The sequence below is a fragment of the Idiotropiscis lumnitzeri genome, chromosome 13 (assembly GCF_059441095.1).
Source record: "Idiotropiscis lumnitzeri isolate Australia: NSW breed Sydney's pygmy pipehorse chromosome 13, RoL_Ilum_1.0, whole genome shotgun sequence".
In the NCBI taxonomy this organism is placed as follows: domain Eukaryota; kingdom Metazoa; phylum Chordata; class Actinopteri; order Syngnathiformes; family Syngnathidae; genus Idiotropiscis; species Idiotropiscis lumnitzeri.
Genome location: NC_142403.1, coordinates 10,747,535 through 10,775,480, shown reverse-complemented (window position 1 = coordinate 10,775,480; position 27,946 = coordinate 10,747,535). Strand labels below are relative to the sequence as shown.

The window sequence follows — 27,946 nt, the reverse complement described above, 5'->3', positions numbered from 1 at the left end:
AATCTGTTTAATTGTTGTCGCCCCTGAGCTGTTGGATTCCTTCAAAATTCACTACCATCCATTTTTTTGTATCTGTGCAGCTAAATTATAAACGGTATAATGCTTTGTCAGTTTCCATCCAGTGGATTAATAGGACTTGATCGATTTTAATACACAAAGGTAATGCATAACAGTACACTGTGTTGGGTTCAGATGGCTTCAATATGAACTGCCTTTGCAGGGAGATTATGATGTGGTGATAAATGATTACGAGAAGGCCAAATCTCTTTTTGGCAATACAGAGGTCCCTGTTTTTAAAAAAGGTAATCGCATTTTCCCTATTTTATATATTTGCAAATATAGGGGGGGGAAGACTAAATAATAATTGTCTCTTTCTGCTTTAAAGTGTATGCGGAGGTTGAGACGAGGATCAGGGCTCTCAGGAGCTTACTTTTGGAAAAGCTGCTGCAGACTCCCTCAACACTTCATGATCAGAAGAGATATATCAGGTTTTCTCTTTTTTTCATATATTACCATTATTGTAAGATGCAATCTATCCAGGTTGGTCCTTGAATTATGCTTTTCCTCCTCTATGGATGTTGTTCAACTTGAAACAAGTCAACAGTGCAACTTTCATCCTACTGCATCGTTAGGCCTGTGTGTGAATTGCCATTTCGCACAAATCCCCTGCGTGTGGATTGCTGTGGAGGGGTGTGTGTGTGTGTGTGTGTGCGTCTGCGTGTGTGTGTGTTGATGCTAGCTAATGAGAAACAAGTGTGCAGCTTAGTTATATGAGGACAGTCGAAGGAGCCAGGCCACAGGCCAGAGGACGAATCACGTCAGAAGCCACACGTTGCTGAGTGAAATTCATTGCTGGCAGAAGGAGCAGCAAGGAGTGGTGATGGATGGATAGCCGAGTTAGAGGAAACTGGCTTGATGAATTGGAAAACTTCTCTATTTCACTTAACATTCTGGTTGGCATTGAAATGCAAAGAATATGATGGTGCAGCTAAATGTGCCTAAATCACAGTAAATAATTCAAAAAGATGAAAATCAGACTGAACAGCATGTCTGTGGTTTTGATCCCACAGAAAACAAACAATTTGAGCGATATGCATAGAAACGCATTTGCATGTTTTTGTCTCCTCGTAAAGATACCTGTCTGACCTACACGCGCCGGGGGACCCAGCGTGGCAGTGCATCTACGCTCAGCACAAATGGATCCTGCAGCTCATGCAAGACTGCCGGGACGAGTTTATCAGTGGTCAGAGAGGTAACTCACGCACATTATACGCTGCACAAAAAACCCAAAAAAAACCGCATTTCCTATCAGGCTGCTAGTACCGTGAGTCAGAATTTAGGGGAAGTCAGCTGCCTCTGACGTACCGCCCTTGCTCTTCATTCCGTCGTCACCCTCCCCTCCTGCCTTTTTGACTTGAGGCCCGTGTATTTATTTTTTCCCCGAGTGTATGAATTTGATAAAGCGAGCGGATTTTGGTTTCGGGGCTTGGCCTATGCTGTCTATCTCGTGCAAATTCCCATACAGGTCGGAGATGGATTGAAACAATTACACCCAAGCAAAACAGCCAACACAAAATTGAAGTTTAAAAATGTCCAGAAAGGACCGTGATTCAGCAACCGCACTCATATATACACTTCCACTTCCACGATCGTACACTCAAGGCATTGAAGTCAAAATTGTAAGTGGGTGGCAATGCCACTCATTGTTGGTGGAATATAAACATAACTCATGTGAAGTGTAATTATGATTTCGGTTGCTTTGCCCTCTGCCTCTTTACAGGTAAATATTGTGTTGATTATGTCAAGTAACCATTGCACCCAATTTTATACAACAAGAAGAAGAAAACATTACAGCAATTCCAAAAGCACTCTTTAACTTTAACGTCAGTCAAATTGCCATGACATTGTTTTGTTGTTGGTTTTCATGAGTACCACATAAAGTAGTTGATGTAGTCTTCTCTGTTCAAATCCGTGTGCTTTTAAAAAGTGTTGTTTTGTTTTTTTTTTTTACTTGTGGTAATTTAATCACTCACAAATATGCATTGAATTAACCAACTGTGAGTGCCAATGAATCACCTTTTACAACGGAAAGATGCAAACGTCTCATTTTGAGAAAAAGTTGTTTTCCTTTGTATTTTGTTTATTGTATGAAATTCAAGACCACTAAAATTACCGGATACATAAACCCAGCTTCTCTGTAGTAAGTCATCGAAGAGGCTGAATTGTTTAGGTCACGGGCCTTTTTTTTATTTGCCCATCTTCCCTCTGTCTTTTATTTCAATTAAATAGTTCACATCATCAAACCACCGTCTTGATTGGTCAACCAATACTTTATATATTTTCAAACAACTGACTATCATTGTCCTTCTGGGTCACATTGTAGACCTTCTTTTTTTTGTTTTTTTTGTCTGCTAGCTTCCCCGTCCGTCCTCTCCTCCATTGCACACACTCAAGCAGCTGGTAGCTATTCACCTCTTGTGGTTTACTGCTCACCTCATGGCCAAATGTCTTGCCTCTTGAAATCTTGAAACATCCCTTCAAACATCCACCATTGGGGAAACCACATCCACTGCATGCCTCAGCCTCACGCTTCCTCCCATCATAGGCCCCTCGACCCCCTCAGACCACCCCCCCCCCCATTCCAACACCCATTATCTGGCATAACTGAATTAACCTTTACCAGTACCAACAGGCACCACTTGACTTCCTTTCTTCTTATCATATGTTCCTGTCTACAATCTCGATGTTTTCGTTAGCAGGCACCATTGCTCTGACAGATAGTCGACAGTAACTTATGTAAGTTTAAGCAATATAGCAGTTCAAGTTGCTTCCGCCTGTCTGAACCCCACTGCACCCAATCTGACTGTGCCTGATTCAATTAGAGGCTGCAGTTCTCCTATTTCCTGAACAGCGCTTCTTCTGCCAATGTCAATACAATTTGCAGGGAAATTAGTTCATAGGAAAATACGATTGTCAGCGAATAATTAGTGCGGGACTCTGGTGTTCGAGATTTGACAAGGAGACATGAGGTTGTGATTAGGCTCAATCAGTACTGCTTTAGAAGGGTGTGAATTAACACCTTTGAGATTGCCTGCCCCAATAGCTACATTGAAACTTAGCAGTGAAAGCATGGTTCAAATGCAGTGTTGTTTCACAAAATTAACTTAGTTCTGCTAGCTCTGAAAGAGGCTAAGTTTCCTCTGCATAAAAGAACACCCTAAGATGTGATATGAAACTGATCAATGTTTAGTCTCCTGTGTTTTTTGTACCTTCGCTGTCTCTTTCTCTGTCTCGCTGACCCCCCTCGCTCGTTCACTCACTCACACACATACACTTGTCGACGCCTCTCAGCCAACACCTGGAACAACACCGGCTCTCATCCCTCTAATGAGGGAAAACATCATAGTAAAAACAAAATTTTACATATGAGATGTGATGTTTGGGATATGAGAGATACGGGCTTCGGTGGTGTGAAGCACATTTGTGTATGAAAGGTGCTGTAGAAATAAAACCGCCTTGCCTTGATACAAGTCATGTTTATTTTTTATGAATACAAAATTGTGTGCACATCCATTATACATATGTATTTGCACTACTCCTTGGGGATTTCTCATTCATCTTATTTCTTGCGTATTAGAGTCCAGCAGTGACTTTTAAGTAGTAGTTTTTTATTCGTTCATTATTCCTGAGGTGTCTTGTGGTATTTTCCAACTTAGTGCTCCAGTCAAGCAACTTGCTGAGGGTCTGGCTGGTTTATCAAGCCAACGCAGCTCCCCGTTGCCATCTGGTGGATTTCTACTCTCAGGCATCGAGGATAACATGAAGAAGAGCTCGGCCTGTAAACCTGCTGGACCCCAGCTGGCGCCAAGTTTACCGCTCTGTTTCGACAGCCTGGAGGCAACGGGCCATCTTCGTAGCTGTAGGATCGGAACAAAAATAAAGAGCGGCTAGCGGAGTGAGGGTTTGTTTAGTGTAAAAGCCTTCTGAGATTAGGGAGGAATGTGGAATTATGAAAATGTCCCATTTGTTTATTTGAGATTTGAAGTATGTGTTGCTTGGAGTTAATTTGTCTTCTGCTGCCCCCTCTCCTCATTTTGCTGCATGATTCAGTCTCTGTTGGAGCTCTGGATCTCGAGGGTGATACCCGACCGTCGGCTCTCAGCAGGCTGAGCCACACATCATCTTTGAAGAGAGGAGGTAGCCTTCAGATGACACGACCAAGCAGTGAGTTATCAAGATGCATTAGTTGGATCTTTTCTTCATCTTGGGTGCACCTCACATTCCTGCCAATGCTTGCATTTTAATGTTTTTTTTTTTCCATTTTTGTAAAATGCTTGACATGTTAAGACTATTTGAAAACAATGGAATGCATGGTTTATAAGATACTTGTATGTCCATCCTTTTCAGACTGGCGCTTTGAAACCCCCCATCAGGTGCAGTTTGTGGAAAAGCTTTCAGATGTGGTGATTGGCCAGCTGCCCAACTTCTGGAAGCTTTGGATCTCTTATGTTAATGGGAGTCTTTTTAGTGAGGTTAGCGCTGCAGCAATCATTACCGTAAGAAGTTAGCTCTCCAGATATGCGATCACAAAGTTGTCATAGTCCCCATCATCTCTTCTGCAGACTGGAGAGAAATCTGGACAAGTGGAAAAATCGAAGAAGAATGCACGACACAGGCAGAATGACTTTAAAGTATGTGATGTCCTACTGACAATGTCATAACGTACTTGGCATTGTCGGTTCACCTAACCGTGTCCATGTTGTGTGTGTAGAAAATGATTGAGGAACTGACCAATCGGTTGGTTAAGTTCGTCCGTGGGGCCCTGCTTCCCACCACGCTGCCACAAGGAGAGCAAAGTCTTTATGGAGGTTGGGAGAACAAGACAGAACTTCCTGGGACCTGGCTCACTCAAATCATTCACACTGTCAGGTGACGATTAGAATTTGAATAGAATGAACTCAAGAATCTTTCTAGTCAGGTCTGCGATATCATTGAATGGCTTTTCGCTTCTGGTGCTTCTCCTCCAGGGCTTGTCATGAAGCTTTGTCTGCCTTGGAGATCCCAAATGATCTGTTGCAGGTGATCCAGGATCTGCTGCTGGACTTGAGAGTTCATTGCCTCATGGTGACACTGCTGCACACCACTGATGGTGAGAGAGGCCTTTACATTACGTAGTATACTACTCTGTCATGTTTTTTCTCAGTGCGTTTTGTCTGGTCAATTGTGATTGTCGCTTCATAAGCACGAAACAAATTTCACTGCGTTTTGCAACAGCTCGCCCGAAATGTGAACGCTGCATGGGCTTAAGAGAACATTCGAAAGCATAATGGGAATGACTGGAATACAAGGTCATCAGTACAGACAACTCCTGCAGCAGCTGCCTTTTTTGTGCTTCTTCAATTCGGAACCTATGACACAGGTGTCAAACTCAGGTGCTCAAGAGCCACTATGCTGATTCAATTGATGAGCTCATCAGCAAGTTCTGCAGAATCCTGATGAGCATCCTGAACATTTGAATCAGGTGTGTTGGAGGAGGGAAACATCTAAAACATGCAGAAGAGCGGCCTTTGGGGATCGGTGTTTGACACTTATGCTCTCAGCTGGTGAAACTGCCGTCCTGCAGCCCCCTAAAAACACAAATCCATGAATGGATCTAAGCTTTGAGTTGTGCACAAATGCAGGGCATGTGACTTTTTTTGTCCTGATGTTAAATAATGCCAAGAGATTTCACGTTTCAGCTCTTAAATATAGCTTAATTGAATTGTCCTTTGATTCCCACTTGGTGCAATTTGTTTGTTTCAAACTAGGGTTACATAGTTTCAGGTAGTCTGCTTTTTGACTATGCAGTGGATGCAAATGCACCCTAAATGAACAGGGAATCAGTTGTGCGATATAAAACACCGACCTGTCGATGCTGCCTTTTGCACACAGACTGTCCGGTGGCACGTAATTCAACCTGCACGTACTTCTTGCGAAAACAAATAATAATAGAGGAAATTTTACGACACTTGTGGTTAAGTAGGGTCAATTTGAGAAGAGCGACTGGCTTTCACTCAACTACCATGTGATTTCAGTCATCTTGTTTCAGAGGTTTTTCTTTTTCCTTTATCACATTGTGGTTTTGTAAAAGCCACTCGAATTACATAGATAAGGCCCTTTACGTGCATGTTTCATTTTATTTCGTGAGTTGTGAGAACTGCCCTGGAAGTGACAGGCTACTAGTAAAACGCCTCTCAACCCAAGTCAGCTGAGATCAGATCCAGCTCATCCTCGATCGACCCTAAGCAAGCGATCTGCAAAATGCAGTGATGGAATTCTAAGCAACCTAACGCAGAGGTTTACATTTTTGGGAAAACCTTTGGGCTTTCAAATGTTCCTTTGCTGTTCTTCAACATCCGGCGACTCTAAAATCACACAAGCTGAACATGCATGTTCATACAACCTTTGTAATGAATAAAAAGCATCCATGACATTTAATTGGATAAAAACATCTGCCGAGCTCGCTCATATGTGTGCTTTTCAGATGTCAGGAGCCTCGCTGAGAAGGAAGACTGGGTGGTAGATAATGAAGGCCTGACAAGGCTGGTAAGTATGCGGCATATTTCATCGTTGAAACTCTTTCCTCGCATTGATCTTTATTTTATATATGTGTATTCAGCTAAAACCAGAGCTGGTTGTCTCCTTGTTGTTCTGAACAGGGCTGAGTAATCCTCGATTGTCTTGTTTTTCTTCTGTCAAAATTTTTTGAGGCTGTTTTAACGTCTTTTCATGTCTTTTTTTGCTGATTTGGTCAGCCATCTCAGTTTGAACAGTGTGTGGTCCAGATGCTGCAGTCACTCAAAGAGCCTCTGGAGATCAAACCAGGAGAGATCAACGTAAGATTGTAATCACAGTAATCAGCTGCAGAAATGTGTGTCGTGGTCATCGTGTTACATAATTCATGCTTGTTGCGTTCACTTCTTGCTCACTGACTGAGTGATTTCAAAGCACAAGCTACTTCAACTTCCTTTTACACAATTTCCAAACTTGGACTTTTCACCCTTTCTTTGTAAAAGACACAATTGTTAAAACTACAGCGTGGCTATAAGCAGCTTTTTAGGCACTACCAAAAGGCTGGTCAATATACTCAAGAACTCAATAATGATTTTGCTTGAATCTGCAAAACTTGGATTAAAACCATGCCTCAATCTTTTAATTGAAATTGTAATCACAATTATTGTATTCGATGTAAACAAAAGCTAATTTAGTCGCAAATGTCAGTAGAGCAAGTGATATTCAATGCATGTGCCATGTTCCGTCAGATCCTACAGCTGGACCAAGTTCAGGACCAAGCCACAGAACTCTGCGCGAGCATCATGAAGGTGAGCATGTATTTTTTTTGTGACTCAAGCTTTATTTTTGTCCCTTTCCCACAAACAAGCGAAAGGGGACATTTTTGAAGTACAGTCCGACAAACCGAACACCCATCATCAATGTGCACTGCGGCAAATTGCGTAAATGCTGATCTGCATCCTGACTACTGTCAAGGTGCCTTTGAAAAAAACATGAGAGTCATTCGAACTTGCTTCGAACTGTTCTCTCACAGTTAGGCAATATTATTCACTTGCCATCAATAAAATGTCTCATATTATCACAACCTACTTTGGTTTGTTTGCTAACAAACATTTTGTAGACGTGTCCATCCAACATGACAAGCTTTAATGCTGACTCTTTTAGTTTAAGTGGCTCAAAGTTTTGTCGCATTTTAAACAAAATGAGGATTCTCCTTTTCAAACCCAATTTGAGGCGGTTGACCGGGCTTCTCTGCAAAGTCAGCACAGCATTTAATCAAGCGTAACATTCCACAACTGAAACATGTTGTTTTAGTAGTTAAGAAATACTATTAAATGACTAAAATCAAGTCAATAAAATTATGCACTTTTATGTTTTTTTGATTAGGAAATGTGAAAATTTATGGCAAAGAATGAAAACGTTGATCTAAACATTTCGGTTAAACAGCTTCTACTTGCGCGTAACGTAAACCGTTACAGAAGTATACACATTTTGGGTCATTCCTAATCTAATAATGTAGGACAGCTGTGGTGTGAATGTAAGATTGTAATAAATGTGCACTGTGTGCATATGTGTGTATCAAAAGGTATGAATTTTTCATTCTAATAAAGTCATAAAATTGCTTACTTGACTGTTAAATTGTGTGCATGTAAATGTGTTTTAATTTGTGTTCTAATTTCCCACTAATTTATATTACACCATATGTAAAGTGCTTTGTTACTGCTCCAGCTGTTGTGAAATGTGCTATATAAATAAAGTTGTATTGTATAAATAAGTAAGATACGTGTATAGTGTTGTTCCGAACATGCCTGACCAGAATGTCCACCGTTAGGTTTTTATCAGCTGCCTGGAACAGCTAAGCATAAACAGAGATGGCAATGTGTCCACATCTCAGTAAGTACCGGCAAATATTTGACAATATAGCATATATCGCAGTGGACCTGAGTGATTCTGTGTTTATTGTAGCATTTCCATGGATTTGTCCTCGCCTGATCGCTTTAACAACATGCAGGAGTGCTCCAGTCCAACCTCTGTAAGCATAAAATGTTTCTTTAATTCTTTGAAACTACGTCAACACACTTAAGTTCCTTCAACAGTGACTGACAGAAGCAGTCAACGCATATCGGAATCATTTAAACCACAAAATGTTATCAACCTATTTTCTGTCTGGGGACAAGCAGCAAATACATCCTCCTTTCCTGTAAGCCGGCAAATATGTTCATCAGAGGGGCGGGGGCTGGAGAGGAGGAGGACACTTGTTTAAAATGCTTCTGGTAAAGGGATTTGGGCCAAGTGCGAATAGGGTTTCCCCAGCGCAAATACGGCTGCTCAGTTAAGACGCATCTTAGTTACTGATGTGAAGAATTTTGAGCAATATGCCGATTTGCCAGTTTGACTACAAAAGTTGAAACAATGTTATGCTCCAAATATTCTTTCTATTTACAATTACAGTATCACTGTTCACCTCAATAACTATAGTTCATGCTATGCATCATGCCGTCAATGTGCTCAGAAGGCCAACTTCAAAATAAATCTTACCCCACCAAATAATGTACAGACATAAATGCATTGCTAAGCTTTTATTTTGAATTTGTTCCCGTGACTCGTTTTCCCAACTGACGCATTGCTGTCACAAACTCTTGCTACTTGCTATGGACTTTAACGAATAAATGGCTTCCTGAAATAACAGTCAATCGCTGATTAAGAGCGCTTAAAAAAACAACTTAATCACGCTGACATTGTATTCTACGACATCTGTTGCCTGCATTTAGCAGCTCTGGCGAGAGCTATCAGGCAACATTTCCAAGTCAGTTTAATAGACATCACTTTTGAACAAATCTTTGAAATCAAATCTGCTGTTCTTGCCAGCCAAGTCGCAGAGTGTATATAACATCACTGCGCGAACAAGTGGTGCGTTTCTGAACTCGTGCATTTCTGGCGTGCTCATTGGAAGTCCTCAACCGCAACGCTCAACAGTAAAATGCAAAACTGGTTGTTGTTTTTTTTTTAAACACCTTCATGAGTTCAACACACAGTTTAAAGGAGGGCAACTTTCAACCATCATGTTTTGGTGAACGAAGCATTAAAAACATGCACTTGCATTAATGCGACCAGGTGATAATAACGTACTCCTGCAAATCAGTATTATACCCGGGTAAAAAAGAAAACAAATTTTTAAGGTTGAATTTTTTTTTTTTTAATGGAGGTGGGTGCGAATGATACACAAGCTTGTACGGTTAAATCTTCCTTGCTGTCTTTGCAGGAACAGCGCTTGCTCATCATCCTCAGCAACTGTCACTACCTGGAGAGACACACATTCCTCAACCTGGCTGATCACTTTGAGAAACATGGATTGACAGGCACTGAGAAGATCACACGGGTCAGTGGAATGTTCCAGGATCTTTCACTCACTCGTCAAACTGTGATCTTTACAATTCATGAGTCATCTGCTCTTTGTTGTGGCTCATGCTGTCGTTGAGAAGTCTATTGTGTGAAGTCTACTGAGACACTTTTTGCATTATCATAATTCATAGATCAAGATGCCCATTAGATTTCAAGCCATGACTCATATTTGAATCACAAAGCAAGGAAACTTTCTGGTAAAAAAGTCCTTTCTTTGAAATCTCAATTTAGATTTTTAAAGTTTCAGTCAGAAGTTTGAGGTACCTACATTCAAGGCTATCGAAGGACTTCAGGTGCAGCATTTTGAGGAAGAAAAAAAAATCAAGCAAGAAATATTTGTAAACCTACCACGCTAATCCCCTCCGTTGTTGTAGTGAAGACGTTTGTGTGTCCCAATGATCCTAGCAGCTACGCTGTATGGGTTTGGCGTGACAAACAGGTCCGATGTGAGGGTCCAGAAAAAGCACTTCTCAAAGAACCCCTATGACAATCACTATAAACGGACACGCTTTGAAAACAACTTTACTTGTATCAATTATTTTATTTAAGGCTGACCGTTCATGACTTTCATTTCATTTACGCTGACGTCTACATTTTCACTCTGTACCTGGCTGTCGTCCACCCGGCAGGTGAGCATAATGGCTGTCCGGGAACTGGATGAAAAACTATTTGACGCTTACATTGAACGGAGAGCTGACCCGATCGCAGGCTCGCTGGAGCCGGGTATCTACGCCGGATACTTTGACTGGAGAGACTGTCCGACTCCTACAGGTACTTTTACAGTCAAGCCCTACTTCACATACAAACACATCAGATGAATTGGTGTGGAATTATATGCTCGTCATGCACGGCACAGACAGGAATTCCCCGCAACTCAACTTAGTGACCCGATTTGTATCATAAACAAAAGGTCCCCTAGGAGGACAACGCTGGTTGTGTCATGTGTAAAGTACAACTCTAAGGGCTTACTGTAAGAACAACTCAGTTGGCCTTCTGAAAAGACACAGCTTTGGCGCGTGCTGCAATACTCAAAACCCAGATGAAACTTGTTTACATATATGTGGTTGACGTTAGCACAGCATGTAAGGAAGCGTGTGTGTGTGTTTGTGTGTGAGTGAGAGGAGAAATCTTTTGAAATGACAACATTGATGATGATGGTGATGCTGAACCTTGTTCTGCTTTAGTCTGACAAGTGTGTGCAGGCTGGATGTGAAAGAGGAACATTTTTGGAAAACTAGACCACAGTTGTAGGATATGATACTTTCACTGGTCGCACATGAGTGTGAAAGTTATTTATATATATATATATACATATATATATATATATATATGTGTATATATATATATATATATATATATGTATGTATATATATGTAAATATATATATATATATATATATATATATGTATGTATGTATGAGTTAGGTTCAGCAGGTGGATGTATTTATTTTTTTTGGGATGAAATGTCATAGCATGTTAAAAGCCATACTGCACAAGCTTTTATAGGTTGAAAAAAAAAAAAAAAGTAAAGATTTTTTTCAACTCGTGTCAAAAATACATTCGGTGCCACAAAGCCATCTTTGATGCAAATTTGCTGTTGGCATCCATTTGCACTTATGATTTTGGATTGAGAATGTTCCTTCTTTTCTCAGGGGTGAGGAGCTACTTAAAGGAAGCCCTGGTCAACATCATCACAGTTCACGCAGAGGTGCAACAGCCACTCACACTTTTTTTGTGTTAGTGTTGCATGAATGTGATTCTTTGGCCACTTTTTTTTTTTTTTTTTAAATATTTCTATCTGCGTCAATCTTTCCGCCAGGTCTTTACCATCTCCAAGGACTTAGTTCCCTGTGTGTTGTCCAAAATCCTTGCAACAGTTGCCGACGAGATGTGTCGCCTTATGCAGTGCGTGTCCTCCTTCAGCAAAAATGGCGCCCTGCAGGTATTCTCATCACACATTCACTCCAACCACTCATAGTCAGAGCCATTTCACCCGTTTCTGGTAATGCCAACAGTGTGATGTGTCTCATGGCTTGCTTGTCCACTTTCTTAACATTTGCACCTTCAACTGCCAATTTTCAGGCTCGACTTGAACTTTGCGCTCTGAGAGATGCCATCGCGGCGTACCTGAATGCGGAAAGCAAGTAAGTGCAGCACGCGCACACACTGCTGCCACAAAAAGGAACTCACTTGGCTCTGTGATTTATGACTGTCTCTCTCTCACACACACACACACACGCACACACACACCCCCACACATCTTAGCAGTCACGTGTACCTGACAACAACCCCTATTTATGCCCCTTGGTGGATTCAATGAAAGGAAGTGAAAGCAATCTGGTTGTCCTGTCTGTGTTCACTTGGTCATGTGTAACTGGGACTGCAATCATCCAAATCATTTTTGATGACCTATTCCTATTGCAATAAATAGGAATGGTTCATTGCCGTGGTAACCTCATGTCACTCACATTAGTGGTCTACTTGTCTCCATATTGATGCCCAAACTACTCGTCATCTCGAAATGATTATATGCAACACCTTCATTTTCAGAGAATGCAAGTGAAGGTAGCCCTCATTAGCCTAAAAAAAATGGAACAAAATCAACATGAAGTCTAAATGGTGGTCAGCTTAACAACACAGAGTTCTACAGTACAGATGGATAATGGCCCTGAGCAAACATACGTACTCGCTCACTCACTCCCTCTTGCTTGCTTTTTTTGCTTATCCGGGTCCCAGGCACGACAAACCGACATGATAAAAACTTCCCCAGAAGAAATCAAATGTCAATTTCATCTCAATTAGATATACATACTAATTTGGAACCCAGTCTGTTTCTTACTTTGACTTTGTTCACAGTGCCAGCTTCAAAATGGCTTTGGATGCCCTTCCACAATTGCATCGCGCATCTGATAAAAAGTGAGTGCGGCTCTGCCCATTTTGATGAGACGTTTTGTACTTGGGATAGATGACATGTGTCTGTCTTGTGCCAGGTTTCTCGAAGAACTGCTGAATAAGTTTAAGAGCAGCATGCACCTCCAGCTCACCTGCTTCCAGCCTGCCTATGTCCAACCTGTCAAGAGATAAACTCAACACACTCTTTTTTTTTTTTTGTCTTCACTTTGATTTTGTTATTAACAAGCCTGAGATAAAATGTTTAAATAAGATTTTGCCTGGGGAAGCCCCGCCAAAAAAGATTCTGTCCTTGTGTCTTATTTTTATTAATTGCCTCATGCAAGTGGGATTCAATCATGTGGATTTATTTTCCTGACAACAAAATTTAACCTGAATGTGTTTTGAAAACAAAAATGTGATTCAAATCAAAGTATGCTCATACGTCTTTCCCTCCGTCATCTGACATGAAATCCAGTCAGCCATGTTCTTAGATTAATATAAAACAATAAAAAGGTTCAATAAGGTATTATTCATAACATAATCAAGAGCTGCATTCAAGTATAATATTGCATAATAATATTAATATTTTATTATATATTTATTTTAATTATATTATTTATTAATCATATTTCTTAATATATTAATGATCTAGATTATTGATTATATTTATTAATAATATTAATCAAGATTAGAATTAATAATCAATAATCAAGAGGTGCATCCTAAATGTTAGCAACTACAAATAAACATTAGCATTGTAATTTTTCTTGTTCAGTGTATTTTCAGTTGATCACACCAAAATACATTTCCTGTTTTGTTTTTTTTGGTAGGCCTGACAATGCACTAATAACATTATGTGTAACAGCCGTTTTCAATCCATAGACCCTTTTTGCAGACAGTTGGATTGAAATGATGGGCGCAGCCATTCATTTGTGCCCTCGACTTCCTTTGAGTGGTCTGGCGTGTGCTCAGCTCAAACTCTCAAGGGTGTGGTCCACTCGCGCCGTTACACAAAGGAACACGCCGTTTTGGGGTTTTGCTCTCTGCTTCAGCGGTGAGGCAGAGATGCAGCAGACTGTAAACGCAGCCGCAATCCTGCCTTAACAGCTCCACGTTGAATCTGTCTCCAGTTTTCTTGTCTTCTTTCATAGCAAGATTCTGTCGTTTTGATTGTATATTTTACTCGCAGTGCTGTGACCTCACATCTATTCATTGAGAAAAGTCCTAATCTCCTCTATGCCTCCTCTGGTGACAATGGTGTATATGAGAGTGAGAATCCTGGCAAAGCATAAGGACATCTACTGTACATGGACATCTGTCGCTTCAATACCTACGCACCGATTGGCTGGATTGTCCCGGCTGCTGCTGCACCTACTCCATAGTTGGCTTTGCTTGTCTAAATCGTAAGGTACAACATTCTTCCTCTGGAGTCTCAAAGTCAAAAAAAAAAAAGACTGACTGAGAATGTACAAATGAAAATCTGGCACTCATTTGTGGCGCAACCCAAATATGAACCTGAATGTAATATTTGGTGCAAAACTTTCAATCACCGCAACCGCACGGTTTCTGTGACTCTCTTTTTTTCATTTGCCGAGTTGTAACAGTAGTGATTGAATTCCCAATGGCCCGTCTCTTGTCCGAAGTCAGTTATGCATTGTAATGTCATTCATGTCACTTGCATGAAATCATGACCCAACAAGACATCACTTCAACTGCGTTGCATTTTATTCTATCGTGTTTACAAACACACAGATTTATATTGCTCATTTTATGGCTGCACAGCTGCGACAAGCTGAACATTACACTACAATGAAAAATATATACAGTTAAATATTACTAAACTATATATCCTGAATTTGGTCCAACTAGCACTCTATTCAATGTCAGTATGGCTTGCGTGAAAAAAAAAATAATGGAAGACAGTTATGTGATTGTACATTTTTCAAGGGGACACTTGCCCTCTACTATTGGCATGTTTTGAAATTCGTCCTGAATTTATGACAATGACAGATGCATGTAAACGTGACAAAGTAAAAACACTGCAAAAGGTCATCTTTTCAAAAAAAAAAATTAAATACAGCAAAAATTTGGATGGCAATATGATCATTGAGCAACATGATGCTCGGTGTGCATAGAAAGTGAAATGTTGGCAAAAACTGAAAACAGGGAGAACATGACAACTCCACACAGAAAACCACTTCCCCTCCATGCTGTAGAATATTTGTTGCGTTTTCTCAATTCTAGTACATAAGTTTGCATTTGGGCTCCAAATGACACCTTTAGCAAACAAAGTAAAATGCGTTTGTTTGATAGACTTGACAAAAGTGTAATGTTCCATTCTATTGCTTACAATTAAGACACTAAAGGTCAATTTGGAAGTTCCACACAGCCATTCCGCAGTCGGAACCGAAAGTGTGTCCTGAGAATACGCTCCTCTTGTGAACTTGCTTTGTTCAAGGAAGCGCGAAGTTGCTCAGTCTGGTCAGTCCTGCAGGCTGTGATGTTGCGCGAGGGCTCTGTGATAGTCCTCAGCGAGGCCGAGATGTTCCGTGAGGCCTGCGTGCTCGTAGCTGCGGTACAAGTGGCCGCCAGTCTGCTGGGCATAGTACAAGAGTTGCCTGGCAAACAGAGGCTCTACCTGCATACGAGAAAAGCACGTTTGTTGGACGTTATTGTCACGCATGAGTTTTCGCCATTCGTTTTAAAATGTCTTTTTTTTTTTTTTCGGTATTGCTGTACATCCATGAAGAAGAAGATCACGCAGTCGTTTGAGAGTTGTTGTTTGCTATATTTTGTTACACAATACCCGGTGACCTTTTCTAAAATGAATAAAAAACAAATTGAGAAAAAAAAATAAAAAACCTGTAAAAAGTCAATAAAACTAACTGTATTAGGAAACAAAAGTCCACCAAATCAAAGCTACAGTAATGAAAGATCCAAAACATTATAACACTGATAAACATTAAATTGATAAATGTTCATATACAAATCCTCTAGTCCGCATCTTTTCTATTGGTTCTTTTTTTCATCACACAACTACAACTTTAATATTATATTTGGAACTTTTATTTGTAATGTGACCCAAAGTGAACTACTCGCTTTAAATGATTATTTATTTAATTACAATGTCTGCTGTTGTTTTTTAAAATCTAATTCATCTTCCGATGGCGATATTGTGGAACAACAGCACACATTTTGTGATTGTAAAAACTTCCCAAATGCCTTCCATTTGGATTTTCTCAAAATGTATTCTCCAGATTACTCAATGAAAAATGCATATGATCTGGTCCAATGTTCATGTTCCAAAGCGACATCCACATTTCAGTGTGAGTTGCGTGTCAGTCACCTGGACAGTAAGGCTGGATCTTTCAGAGTCAAGACACTCATCTCCAAAACTCAGAAGAACTTGGAAGCGAGCGGCCAGCGGTCGACCGTGGAACCCGTAAGTCTGGATTTCTGATCATCACAACACAGACACAAAGTGAAGTCTCCGTGGTGAACTTTTATGTTAAATCCATTTTAGCGTAAAAGGTTCGTTTGAGGTGTGACCTTTTGGGGAAGGGGGTGACTCGAATGGAAACTCGCAACCACAACACATTTGCAAAGCCAGTTCGACTGATACACGCTTGAGCTGTTTTGGTGTGTGGGCGGGGACACGTAGACGGCGTACAAATCAAAAGTGACTCATCATAAAGGACACCCTGGAAAAAGAGTCCCCCACAGCTGTTGATACCGACTTTGGGGGACTTTGCCTCGTTGGTTTTGGTCTCATACAACTTATTAGTATTCAAAAAGAGCTGCAGACTCTAAACTAACTTCAGTGAAGAGCTATGAGTCCCAATGAATCACTGAAGGTTTCTCAAAGTGCAAAAGAAACATGAACTATCAAAATCAAATCCTTTTCAAATTGTTTCTTGTGTAACGATACAAACAATTTTCTTATCTTCTGCCCATGATTGTAATATACTCGATTGAGCATAAAAAACATCTCAATCTTATGTTATTTGCATATATATATATATATATATATATATATATATATATATATATATATATATATATATATATATATATATATATGTATATATGTATGTGGCCTATAGTTTGCATTTTCAATAGATTTTAAAGTTATCTTGGGTCCAAGAATGTAAGTTTGACATTTTGATAGGGATGTCCACTCCCACTTTTTTCAAGAAACAACCACTCAGATCAAATCCTCAAACAATGTGCTGGATATAAATAGCCCAACCTTGGCTCGCCTCGTACCCTTTTGGACCCAGCGCTGGGTTAGCTATGACACCCAATTTGGGTTACTTAAACCCAGCAGCTTGGATTGTCAAATAGATTGTGGATAGACAAAGAGCCACGCTCTAAATGCTGTATACTCATTGAAAATAAATCCGTTGTAAAATAGATTCTTTTTATACTGCCATTGGATGTAATACGGGGGAGTCCAGCCCTGTCAGTTCTCACCTGTGAGGTAGTCTTGCGTGTGGAGTAGTTTACAGGTGACGTCTCGCTCGAGCTTTTTAGGCTTGTCCCCGTAGGTCGTTAGTCCCGCCTGCCAGTACACTCTGCCTTCACACAGTCGCTGGGCGTAGAGTCCGTCTGGTGCCATCCAACACAGCACCCCTCCCTCCAAGGAGGCGCAGGGACTTGCGGGACGCTCCTCTGCTCTCCTCTGAGCTAAAAACGGGTCCGCCGGCAGCGGGACCAATTCGCGGCCTCCTGAGGTCAAGTAGTGCTTTTCCTCCAGAGAGGCTGGAGTGATGTGGCAGCCTTCTGGGCTGAGGGTCGTCACTTCCCTCACCAGAGAGTCCCGCAAATATACTGACACATGCAGCCGTGCATCTGGATGGATGATACGTACAGTAGACACATTAGTAATTAATCTCAACTCAAACACTTCCACCTGCATTGTATCTGGAAAGTGACACGTTTTCCACATCATGTTACATCCCTATCCCGATATGTGATACTTTTTTGCAAATGTATAAAAATTAAGCAGCACCTCTCAAGCTCCATCAGGTTGGATGGGGAGTGTCAGTGCGCAACTATTTTCACATGTTCGATCAGATTCAAGTCTGAGCTCTGGCGGGACCACTCCAGAATTTTCACAAAGTTGTCTTGAAGCCACTCCTTCATTGTCTTGGCTGTGTGCATTGACTCTTTGTGCTGTTGGAAGGTAAACTTTCACTCCGATCTGAGGTCCTGGGTTTTGATCCAGAATGTCTCAGTACATTACTGCATCTATCTATCGCTCAATCCTGACTGGTCTCCCAGTCTCTACTTGTAGTGGCGGTTTTGGTCAGGTGATGAGCGGAACCTGGTTTCCTCCAGACTTGACGCCTTTGCATTCACACCAAAGAGTTCAATCTTTGTCTCATCAGACCACAGAATACGTTCCAAATCATATCCCATCAATGCCATTTAGTTTCCAATCAAGCCTGAGGAACCTCTCACGGAGGATTAGTAGAAACCCGATGTACTTGAGCTCAGATTTCAGCTTTGTTGCAACGGCTGTGAATGCATATGTGCATTTGATGTATTATTTTAACAAAATTGCAAAAATTTAAAAAAGAACGTTTCACATTTTTATGATGTGTTGTGTGTAGAAATTTGAGAGGATTTTTTTTTAATTACATTTCAGAATGAGGTTATAGCATAAAATAAAGAAATCATCACGTGAAGACGTGTGTGAAAACTTTCCAGATGAACTGTAAATTGCACTGATATTAACAATATATTGTCAATCCTACAAGAATGTCATGGGGTAGATTAAGGATGCAGATCCAAACAAAACTGCAACTTGACCGTTCCGCTCTTGCACCTTTTTTTTTTCAATATCAATTTCAAATCAATGATGACATTCTAGATGATAAGATATACCTCGGAGTGCCTCTGCTGATCTGATGCTGCTGTCCAGACTAAAAGAGGAGGGTTGAGTGTCAGCAGGTCCGTAAGAGTAAATTGAGGCTCTTAGCTGGTATCCTGTACGCACACACACACACACACACACACACACACACCCCCACATACACACACATGACATTTCAAGGGATGACTGTAGCTTCTTTGTGAATAGTGAGCAACATACCGTTATCCATAGATGGGCCCTGCCATGGCAGGCTGCGGGGGGGACACGGGCATTGAGTGAAGGGCAGCTCTGGCAAAGTGGCGTGATCCTGACTGAAGTCCCTCCAGCCACATTCTGCAGAGGGAACGTACTGTGGCACCTTTAGAACGAGACGCAACATGCGGATCAGCGCATTCAAATACGTCAACCCTACGACATAATTTGACAAACGCCTTTGGGCGCACGAAAGCGAATCACCTGAGTTTGAAGGGAAGGGTAAGATGAATTCATAGAATAGCTCATGGGACTCAGCGGACCGTCCTCTTCTCTGGGCCCTAAAAGTGAAGTTGGACACGTTTGCCTAAATGTTAACAAGTCTGAGATAACTCTGTGGCTTGTTGTAGCGCGGCAGCAATTGGTGGTTTGTGGCTGGAGTCTTACAACAAGGAGTCATTGACATTTCACAAACCACGAGCTACCTTCAAGTAAAAGTCCATCTCCACCAGGGGAAACCATCGCTGACAGTAAACCAAACTTATGAATATTTCCAGGCTACATAACTCCCGTGAGACCACCAAAGTTGTGCAACTCACTTTTTTTGGCGCCCTCGGGAATGATGTGATAGACTTTGTAGGGGTCCGAGATGTCCAGCTGACTGCGTTCCACAAGTTCCTCAAAATCGTTGCTCTTGTTGAGGGCACAGCGGAGACGTGTCTTCCAGGTGGGCGGGTCGGGCTTATCCACTCCTTCGCGATACTTGCCTTTAAACAGCGCCCAGGCCTACAGCGACATCACCTTTGTTGAAAAATCTCAAACAGCAAATGTGTGGCATGCACTGGCACCAAACACGGGTTCTTCTTGATAGTAACACGTTCTTTACGCCTCAACACATCATTCCTATTGATTTTGCGTTTGTGTAATATAATTTAAGCAGCACAATCCAGTCGTTTTGATTCGTCTCATAAGGGACTGAAAATGACATCATAGTTGCTCAGGGCTCACGTAACAACCATCATTGCTCACCTGTTTTCTGAGTTTGATAATGTGACGTTCGCAAGCTGAGCCCACAGTGATGTCATTTTAAGTTGACAGCAAGTGAGAAAATTGCTGTCCCTTCAGATGGATTTTGCTGCGTAATGCATTTTGCATCAACGCAATATCAATCAGAATGCCGTCTTAGATTAGTGGGGGCACATCGAACATATTGTTGTCAAGAACATTTTTTACATGACTTCCCCTTTAAGATTAGTGTTAATGTTTCTAATCAAAGAGTTCAAATCAAACTTTTAAACAATTAATCAATTATCAAGAGTTGTGGATCAATTTGATAATTGATTAGTTGTCATCGCACCTTTAATACATTTTGTACAGCTGAGGAGGCCATGTCTCTAGAAATGCAATTACACAGCGCATTCATTTAAAGTCTTATCTTGAAGATGTTCAATCCTCCCTGAACTGACCAAACATTTCAAGATTTTTAAATCTTGAACCCTCGACATAAAAAAAAACTTAAACATACCTTATCTTAACTGCAGAAAATTATCATAAATAGTTATAATAAAATGTTAAAGATATTTATCGTTATGTTACGATAATTATATGCTGCTGGTATATACTTTTGTTTCCTACAATTAAATTCAGTGCCCCCCCCCTTAATTATTAAGGATTGTTTTTGTTTTTGGTGCATATGTACATTTTTATCTTGCAGTATGCACTTTTTATCCCCCCCCACCACCAAAAAAATAATAATAAACATGCATTTGTACTCCCCTTGAGTTTACAAAAGTGAGGGCGAGAATAGACCAAGGCAAAGAAAGACAGCAACGAATAGAAAGCCGGTAAACATTTTGAGCTGGCATGCCCGCCATGCGAGGATGCAAGAAGCCTGCAGAAGGTGCGTACGTTTAATATAATTGTTGTTACCTTGAAGAGCGCGGCATCCTCGTCGCGGTTGTAGTCCTGCTTGCCTGCGTGCTTCCACGGAATCCTGAAGATGGTTTTCTCGTCGTTCTCCCACACCAAACCGGCATATTTGCCACAATCCACCTGCTCAATCAGCCACTGTCGCAACTTTCCGTTGCCGTTGCTTCCGGGAAGTCCGCAATCCACTTCAACGTTCATGTCTGGTCAGCCCAGAAGAGAGCACGTGCGCGTATGGCCCTTTAATCGATCAGAGTTTGCAATTCAAGCAACTCAGCTGCTACCTTCTCGTACGCAACAGGCGGAATCTTTTCGTACCTGTCAAACTCTTTGACGGCTGTCAGTCGGTGTGGAGAAGCTGTCATCCTCACGTCGCTTAAATGTGGCACATCTGGTGGTACCAAGGGGCGGGGCCAGAAGAGCTGCTGCTTCTTCTTTTAACAATCCCACTAGTGCGCGCTCTGTGATCACTTGTAGAACAAACAACGCGCGCTAGAAGAAACCCTGTCTTTACCGCACTAGTAGAGCGACGAGGGTGCACTAGTAGAACTACTACTTACTAGTGAGGAAAAACGGTGCACTCGTTGACAGCTGGATGCTACTTGTTTTGCCTCATTAGGACCATGTAGTCTAATTTGGCGCGTTGAATTGTATTACGAGTGAGGAGTGAGTGCATACTAGTAAAAAATGTATGGACAATTGGACATTAGTACGATATATATATATATATATATATATATATGACCGACAAATGGGGGGGTCAAGTACCCAGCTCTGTTAAAAAGAACACTAATAAATAATAGAATACACTAATCTATCTATCTATAAATAATAATAAATTGGTAAAAGTGCCTATTTATTTCCCCCACGAACCGATAAATAATGTGCACAAAATGTTATTATCTGGATTTGATATTTTTATTAGAAAAATAAAAAAAATCACATTCTCTGATACATTCAACAATTTGACAAAAACTGCTTGTCAGATGCAGATGCACATTTTTTGTTTGTTTGTTTGTTTGTTTAGTTTTTGTTTGTTTGTTTTGTTTTGTTTATTAAATGGCACCCGTGAAACAGGGGAATACTTCAAAATGCACACAATGCTTCAAACGTTATATAGATATATTTCCCTGGTTAAATGCTTGCCTGGCCTTGTGTCTGTTTTGACAGTTATGACCAAGAAAATTTCAATTTATGGGACTGATCGTGTGAGAAAAAAGTGCCCAGTTTTATTTGAAGCTAATCTAAACTTTTCATTTAAATCTTTGGTCAACATCAGGACACCTGATTTCCTTTTTTGGTAGCGTCACTGAAAAGCTTTGATTGCCACAATTATAATTCTGCGCATCACAAACAGAATAATTTTTCATGACTCTGTTTAAGAGCCACTTGTGACTAAAGATTTAGTGACGTGAGTTGGAAATTCGCTGTCATTGTATTTGTGCGTTAAAAGTTTTTCAACTTCTTTCTCATCACTGGAGTGGAGTGGGCGCATCCCATATTTGTTCTTCCACCAGGTCCGATACTAGAAGCGAAGAACAAAAGAAAAAGGGAGTTTCATTTATACATTGCTTGGCTGAGCTGTGCTTGCACCTGAAGCAAATGGAACATCCAAATACATCACTCAGACAGAGTCAGACGAAGATTGGAAAGATATCTTTTGGAACAGCAGCCCTGGACTTATTCTAAAACTGCTCGTTCATTGTGGGTCGTCAGTTGAATGTGGATTGTGATTCTTACTTCTTTCAGTTGCATGTTCTGAAACTCCTCCAGTTGCCGTAGGAAGCCCAGGTTAGGACCTGCGCATGGCCGGGCTGCTCTCACTGCTGCCAGAGACTCCACCCATCCCCGGCCGGTCACCGTCATCATGTAGGCCACGACCAGTGTCACACTGCGAGACACTCCTGCCACACTGAAACACAAGTGCTTGTATCGCTCAGCGTTGGAAGTCGGTCAATTTGTATGAAATCAACAAAGTCAAACGTGTGGTATTGAAAAATCGAAAAAAAAAACCGATCCCATATACTTGGAGCACATGAACACCTTTTGAAACATGCTGAATGTTGTAAGGCAATTCTAAAATATTTGAACAGACAGAAAAACAGCTGTCCTGGACTCGCTGCGCCGTCACATGTCTCACTTGCCTGAACTGTGGCCTTGAGTCCTCCGTTTTCTATTTCCCGGGTTGAAAATTATCTTGATCTAGCAGACGGCTATTGTAACCTAGTTTCACACTGTAACCACCACTTCACACTTTTGGCTTGCACTCACCAGTGGACAAGACAGCCTTCTCCTTTCAGCCTGGAGTTGTGGATAAACACGATGCTGTCTCTGAAGTACTGAATCCTACAAACAATCTCAAGATTAAAATGACTGAATAAAAAAAAAAAACACAACAGCTGTCAAGTCATGTTTACTTCAAGTGCTTTTCCATAGTGAATAAGACTAGCGTTACAAAATACTTCCTGTTCAATGTTGGGGGAAAAATACTAGAATGCAATAAATGAGCACACTGAATAAAGTTAGTGTTGAATTTACTCAATTTTATTTCATCAAATTGTTTCATGAAACAAATTCATCTGGATCCAGATACATTTCTTAAGTAGACTATACATCTACTTCAAAATATATCTGGGTCCAGCAAATTTTATAGTGTGCAATCACTTGACAAATTAAAACTGGGTAAACTCAACACATATTTTTTTTATTATGATTTCAACTTTTCGCACACTGTAGTACAGGGGTGGGCAAACTTTTTAATTGGCGGGCCACAATGGGTTCTAAAATTTGACTGAGGGGCCGGACCAGGAGCAGATGGATGGAGTGTTTTGGTCACCTCACCTCATCGGAGAAATAAAAATAATAATAATTTTAAATGAAAGTGAACAAAAGCATATGTCTTTGAAAAACCACAGCATTTAGAAAATAAAACATCAACAAGGTTTATTCATTTAATTGTTTTCAAGTTCAGAGGGTCGGATTAAAACGTTTAACGGGCCACATGTGGCCCCCAGGCCATAGTTTGCCCACGCCTGCTGTAGTATATACTGTTCTCGTACTTACAGGTTTTGCTTCCTATGATCAGCCGCAGTTATACAAAAATATGTCTTGCCCTACGGAGGAGGAAAACGTTCACATCGGACAGTTAGTAAAGGTGAAAGCCTTTTGTATATTTATCATGGCAAACATGTAAAGACCGAAGCAGCTTATCTGTCAAGAGCCACTAACTTCCTCTCAAGGGACGGTGCGAGAGAGATTCCCTGAAACCTTGCCCTTCTGACCATGCTGCTCAGCACGGGTGCAGCAGCTCATGAAATCATGATCGCGGCCTGAATGGGTGTTTTTTTGCACCTGGCAGCTGATGTTTGCATGCATGGCCCAGAAACTGCCTTGTCCCTTCTTGCCGAAGAAAGCCCCCGAAACCCGTTGGGACAGGTTGCGTTTTGGCCCAGGTCCACACATGTTAGAATGAGTACAAACCGACAACACATGTTGATTTGACTTGTTTTGCCGCAATCTGTCGTCAATATTGCCGGTAACGAATATCAACTATAACCCAATGCAATACGTAGGTAAATACCAAGGCAAGGGTGAGTTCAAGAGCACATTTCACGCAAATAAAACAAAAAAGACAACATTTTTAAGCATACCCAAAGAAAAGAATTTGAGAGGTTCAAAAGCAAAGCAAAGACATAATATGGATGCATTTTTAGACATGCATTTGTCCTCTCTGAGGACCCATGATGCTCTTTTCCCAGAAGTATTTCTGAATCGTTTTTCCACACAAATGAGCCACCCCATTTGCTTATTTGGAGCCACCTTGCTCAAAAAAACATGAGTCATCATTGTGCCATAGATCTCAAAAAGGCTGTGTCACACGAATAGATATTCTTTCAACGCCTGAATGGATGATGTGTTATGATAAAACAATAGTCAAGATTGTCTGTGCAGTCGCCAACATCAATGTTGACACCCGCACAATATGGACGCAAGTAATCTTCATTTGTTACTTTGGACTTTTAGAACAGATTCTTGCTTCCAACTTGGTGGCACCAAGTTAGAAAAACTCCCTATTATTTCTAGAATGACTTCATACCCTCCAGTACACAATGTCACAAAGTCCCAAAAAGGTGACGCCAGGCCAAGTATCGCATTTCACACACCAGGCCACTCAATGTGCTTCACACAATCCAAATTGCAGTAAAAGTATTTCCAAACAAGAGTCAAAGACATTCAAAGCAAAAAAAAATAAACAATAGCTTTGTAACATTACTAAATGATCGTACAGTCAAATCGATTGTAAAATGCTTTAAAAGACCAGACAGAGCCCTGACCTCAACCCCATCAACTTCCGATTGTAGACCATCGGGATGAACTACGAAACTATAAAGCAAGCCCCTTAAGATGTGGCAAGATATTCGAACGGGGGTGAAGTCAAGTGCTGCGAGTCCAAAGGGAGAAGACAGGTCACCTCTAAGACAGGTGCAGCTGTGTCGTGGATGGACAAGATGTGGGTGATGTTGTGCTGCGTCAGCAGATTTGAGTCACGGGCATCTGTGGGAAAAAAACAAAAACAAAAAAAAAACTGAAAATCACATTTAAGTCTCCCTTCTGATGAACAATAACTGTGTATGGGCTCTAAGCCAACGAGAGCATTTTCTACCCAACAACACGCAAACTCCCCACATGTCTCCAGAGCAAATGGCCGACAATTTTTGGTCTTGTTTGGAACTGAAAGAAAAACCGGAAAACCACTGTTTCTAAAACAGTCTCCTAGATTGGCCTCAAGAAAGAAACAGTCAATGTTTTAATCAAATTTTGTTCTTCAAAAGGAAGCTGAGCTGGTTCAACCTTACACAGATGTGCCTTTTTCTTAGACTTTGAAGGACGTTGAAGGGGCCCCCTAAAAGCCTTCAGCCCTCTCTCAGCCACACCTGCCACGCTAACACGTTCAATATATCACACATTTCTTCCATATAGTCTGCATTATATCTGGCTTCATTTTTTTTCCAAAATAGAACAAAACAGGGATAAATGCACTCATGCTACAATCTTAATTTGCATATTTTGACAATTTTGTTTAAAAATGTTGACTTTGAATGGAATGTGACAATGAGATAAAACATTGCACACATCTATGTCAGCAAGCCTGAAAAGACCTTTTCAATCTGTTGATATATGTTCCTTCACCGAATGATTTACAAGCACACACACACACACACCATTAAGATTGAATGTGTCTAATGTTTTAATGTATTTGACACACACATACACCCATCATCATACTGATAAAAAAAATAAATAAATCCCAAAATATGGAACAGTACCTTTGATATTTCCCAGATAAAGATCTGGAAGGACCTAGAAGAATAGAGAAAAACATTGAAACGATGAATGGTGCAGTTTGCCGGAATCCTTCCCAACTGACCTTACTGATGCCATTTCCCATGCCGGCCACAAGAAATTCAAATGCAACTACAACAATCCGGAGTTTTCTCTTTCAAATGTGCGCGGAATAACGTTCTGTGTGATTGTTTGTCTGGTCACATTCGCGGCTCCGGTGACGACTTCTCAACGTGACCCTTGCGACCAGAAAGCTTTTTGACGCCCCTCCCTTGATTTGGGATGAGCTCATGTGGCCAAAAGAGTTTGGAGGATTATTTTTAGTGCTTTAGGGCATCACGGGGCAGATGACAGCCGCATTCCCACCACACAAAGATGTTGACGTGCCGGAGGGCAGAGGAGAGCTTGAGGCATGCGTCCGGGTCAAACGGCGGGCGTCAGTGTGGGGCCACGCTTTTTGCAATTCATGTGTTGTCCTTTTTCGGTTGCCACTTCTTCATCACCTCATGTTCAGAAGAAAACAAGCAATTTGGCCAGTCAGTTGGACTCGCATCTTAAAACACATTTCGGTATTGGGTGATGGCAGCGGGATTTCCTCCCATTCAATTAAGACTGTGAGTTGGGAAGACGGAATCCCAGTTTCCGGAGATGGCCGTGATGTTGCGCCACATGTTTCGTTTCAAATCTCAGTTGCCGCGTGCTGAAACGCGAGCTCATCTAATGTCATTTTATTTCCAGTAAATGCTGCCGCATCTTCCACTGAGATATTTTTAGCTCAGCACAATATGTGTGTTGTGTTGTGTTGTGTTGTGTTGCTGTGTGTGGTTCAGAGGGTGGCACGGCTCAGCCGCGCTGACGGGCAGTGGAGGCGTTTGAAAAAGCAACCTCACACTTGAGCTCGCTGAACAATTCTGGAGAAGTGACATGTCAAAGGTGCTCACTACTGGGCCATTTTGGGATGCGCAGATCGTCCCTAAATCCATGATATACTTGTGTTTTTACGACGTTGTTGCAGGTGTTATTTGGGATGACGAGAGGTCATCTGCATTTGACAGCTAAGGCATTGTGGCTATTTTTAGTCATTATCCCCTTGCCCATGGCTCATCAATCGGCCTCGCAAGAATTCTTTTCTGACTCTGACTGGAGTTTGAGAAGCTTTCTGGCCATCGTGCTGGACTGTGTAGCCCAATTTAAACAATTGATGACAAGTTTGTTGAAATAGGACCTGTTCTTCATAAACCACGCAGTGGAAGTTTAACTTGTACCACCCACGGATAAAAGAGCAAACTTGTAAAGTCCCACTGCTGTTGTACCACGAGAAGGGCCGCGGCAGCTTCTTGAGGCATGGGCGGAAGTGACGTAGGAGCTGCCTCGTCAATGTGACAGTGACCTTTAATTTAGTAGTACGTGCTATTCTTAATGGTTGAACTTATGGTGAACCACTTAAAATACAGAAAAACTGCTCCGTTACATCCTATTCTACTGCTAGATGATATTGAATTCATAGACAAATAATGTAACAATAAACATATACGCCAGATTCTACAAAAAATAATTGAGCCTAGAAGGAAATATTTTGGGAATTTTCAGATTGTGGATATAAATTGGAAAAAAAAAGCCTGGCTTTCCACTTATAAATATTGTATTACTAAAAAAGTCAATGTAATACATTTTAATATGGTTTTACATTTTTAATATGTAATATATATCCGGCTAATTCCGTAATTTTCAAATTAATTAACTGAAACTGAAACAATAGCTC

General features: G+C 41.1%; 3 protein-coding genes across 6 annotated transcripts in view; 1 reads left to right on the top strand and 2 right to left on the bottom strand.

Annotated features, from left to right (window-relative positions):
* The window catches only part of exoc2 (exocyst complex component 2), a 30,422-nt gene extending 15,865 nt beyond the window's left edge, over positions 1-14,557 (top strand). For all 4 annotated transcript variants that reach the window (XM_088312868.1, XM_088312867.1, XM_088312866.1 and 1 more), the window contains 20 exons: positions 221-302; positions 386-488; positions 1,134-1,252; positions 4,111-4,224; positions 4,408-4,532; positions 4,623-4,691; positions 4,772-4,929; positions 5,028-5,149; positions 6,524-6,585; positions 6,795-6,875; positions 7,302-7,361; positions 8,384-8,445; positions 8,518-8,584; positions 9,815-9,931; positions 10,584-10,725; positions 11,606-11,661; positions 11,773-11,895; positions 12,036-12,097; positions 12,810-12,869; positions 12,944-14,557. In XM_088312868.1, the coding sequence (XP_088168994.1) occupies positions 221-302; positions 386-488; positions 1,134-1,252; positions 4,111-4,224; positions 4,408-4,532; positions 4,623-4,691; positions 4,772-4,929; positions 5,028-5,149; positions 6,524-6,585; positions 6,795-6,875; positions 7,302-7,361; positions 8,384-8,445; positions 8,518-8,584; positions 9,815-9,931; positions 10,584-10,725; positions 11,606-11,661; positions 11,773-11,895; positions 12,036-12,097; positions 12,810-12,869; positions 12,944-13,037 (1,878 nt within the window). In that variant the 3' untranslated portion in view covers positions 13,038-14,557. The remainder of the gene's footprint in view (positions 1-220; positions 303-385; positions 489-1,133; positions 1,253-4,110; positions 4,225-4,407; positions 4,533-4,622; positions 4,692-4,771; positions 4,930-5,027; positions 5,150-6,523; positions 6,586-6,794; positions 6,876-7,301; positions 7,362-8,383; positions 8,446-8,517; positions 8,585-9,814; positions 9,932-10,583; positions 10,726-11,605; positions 11,662-11,772; positions 11,896-12,035; positions 12,098-12,809; positions 12,870-12,943) is intronic.
* Positions 14,558-15,217: 660 nt separating this feature from the next.
* On the bottom strand, positions 15,218-21,178 carry LOC148324304 (interferon regulatory factor 4-like). Its single transcript, XM_088312871.1, has 8 exons — positions 20,845-21,178; positions 19,515-19,701; positions 19,180-19,256; positions 18,943-19,081; positions 18,735-18,836; positions 17,319-17,696; positions 16,192-16,301; positions 15,218-15,483 (listed from the first exon to the last, which is right to left on the bottom strand). The coding sequence occupies exons 1-8, from the start codon at positions 21,040-21,042 to the stop codon at positions 15,328-15,330; spliced, it is 1,347 nt and encodes a 448-aa protein (XP_088168997.1). The 5' UTR covers positions 21,043-21,178; the 3' UTR covers positions 15,218-15,327.
* A 685-nt stretch (positions 21,179-21,863) lies between these two features.
* LOC148324303 (dual specificity protein phosphatase 22-B-like) lies at positions 21,864-26,394 on the bottom strand. The gene is made up of 7 exons (XM_088313651.1): positions 26,270-26,394; positions 26,169-26,202; positions 25,313-25,395; positions 23,905-23,954; positions 23,113-23,187; positions 22,582-22,753; positions 21,864-22,366 (listed from the first exon to the last, which is right to left on the bottom strand). Exons 1-7 carry the CDS (start codon positions 26,288-26,290, stop codon positions 22,220-22,222), a joined length of 582 nt encoding a protein of 193 aa, XP_088169777.1. The 5' UTR covers positions 26,291-26,394; the 3' UTR covers positions 21,864-22,219.
* Between the last annotated feature and the right edge of the window lie 1,552 nt (positions 26,395-27,946).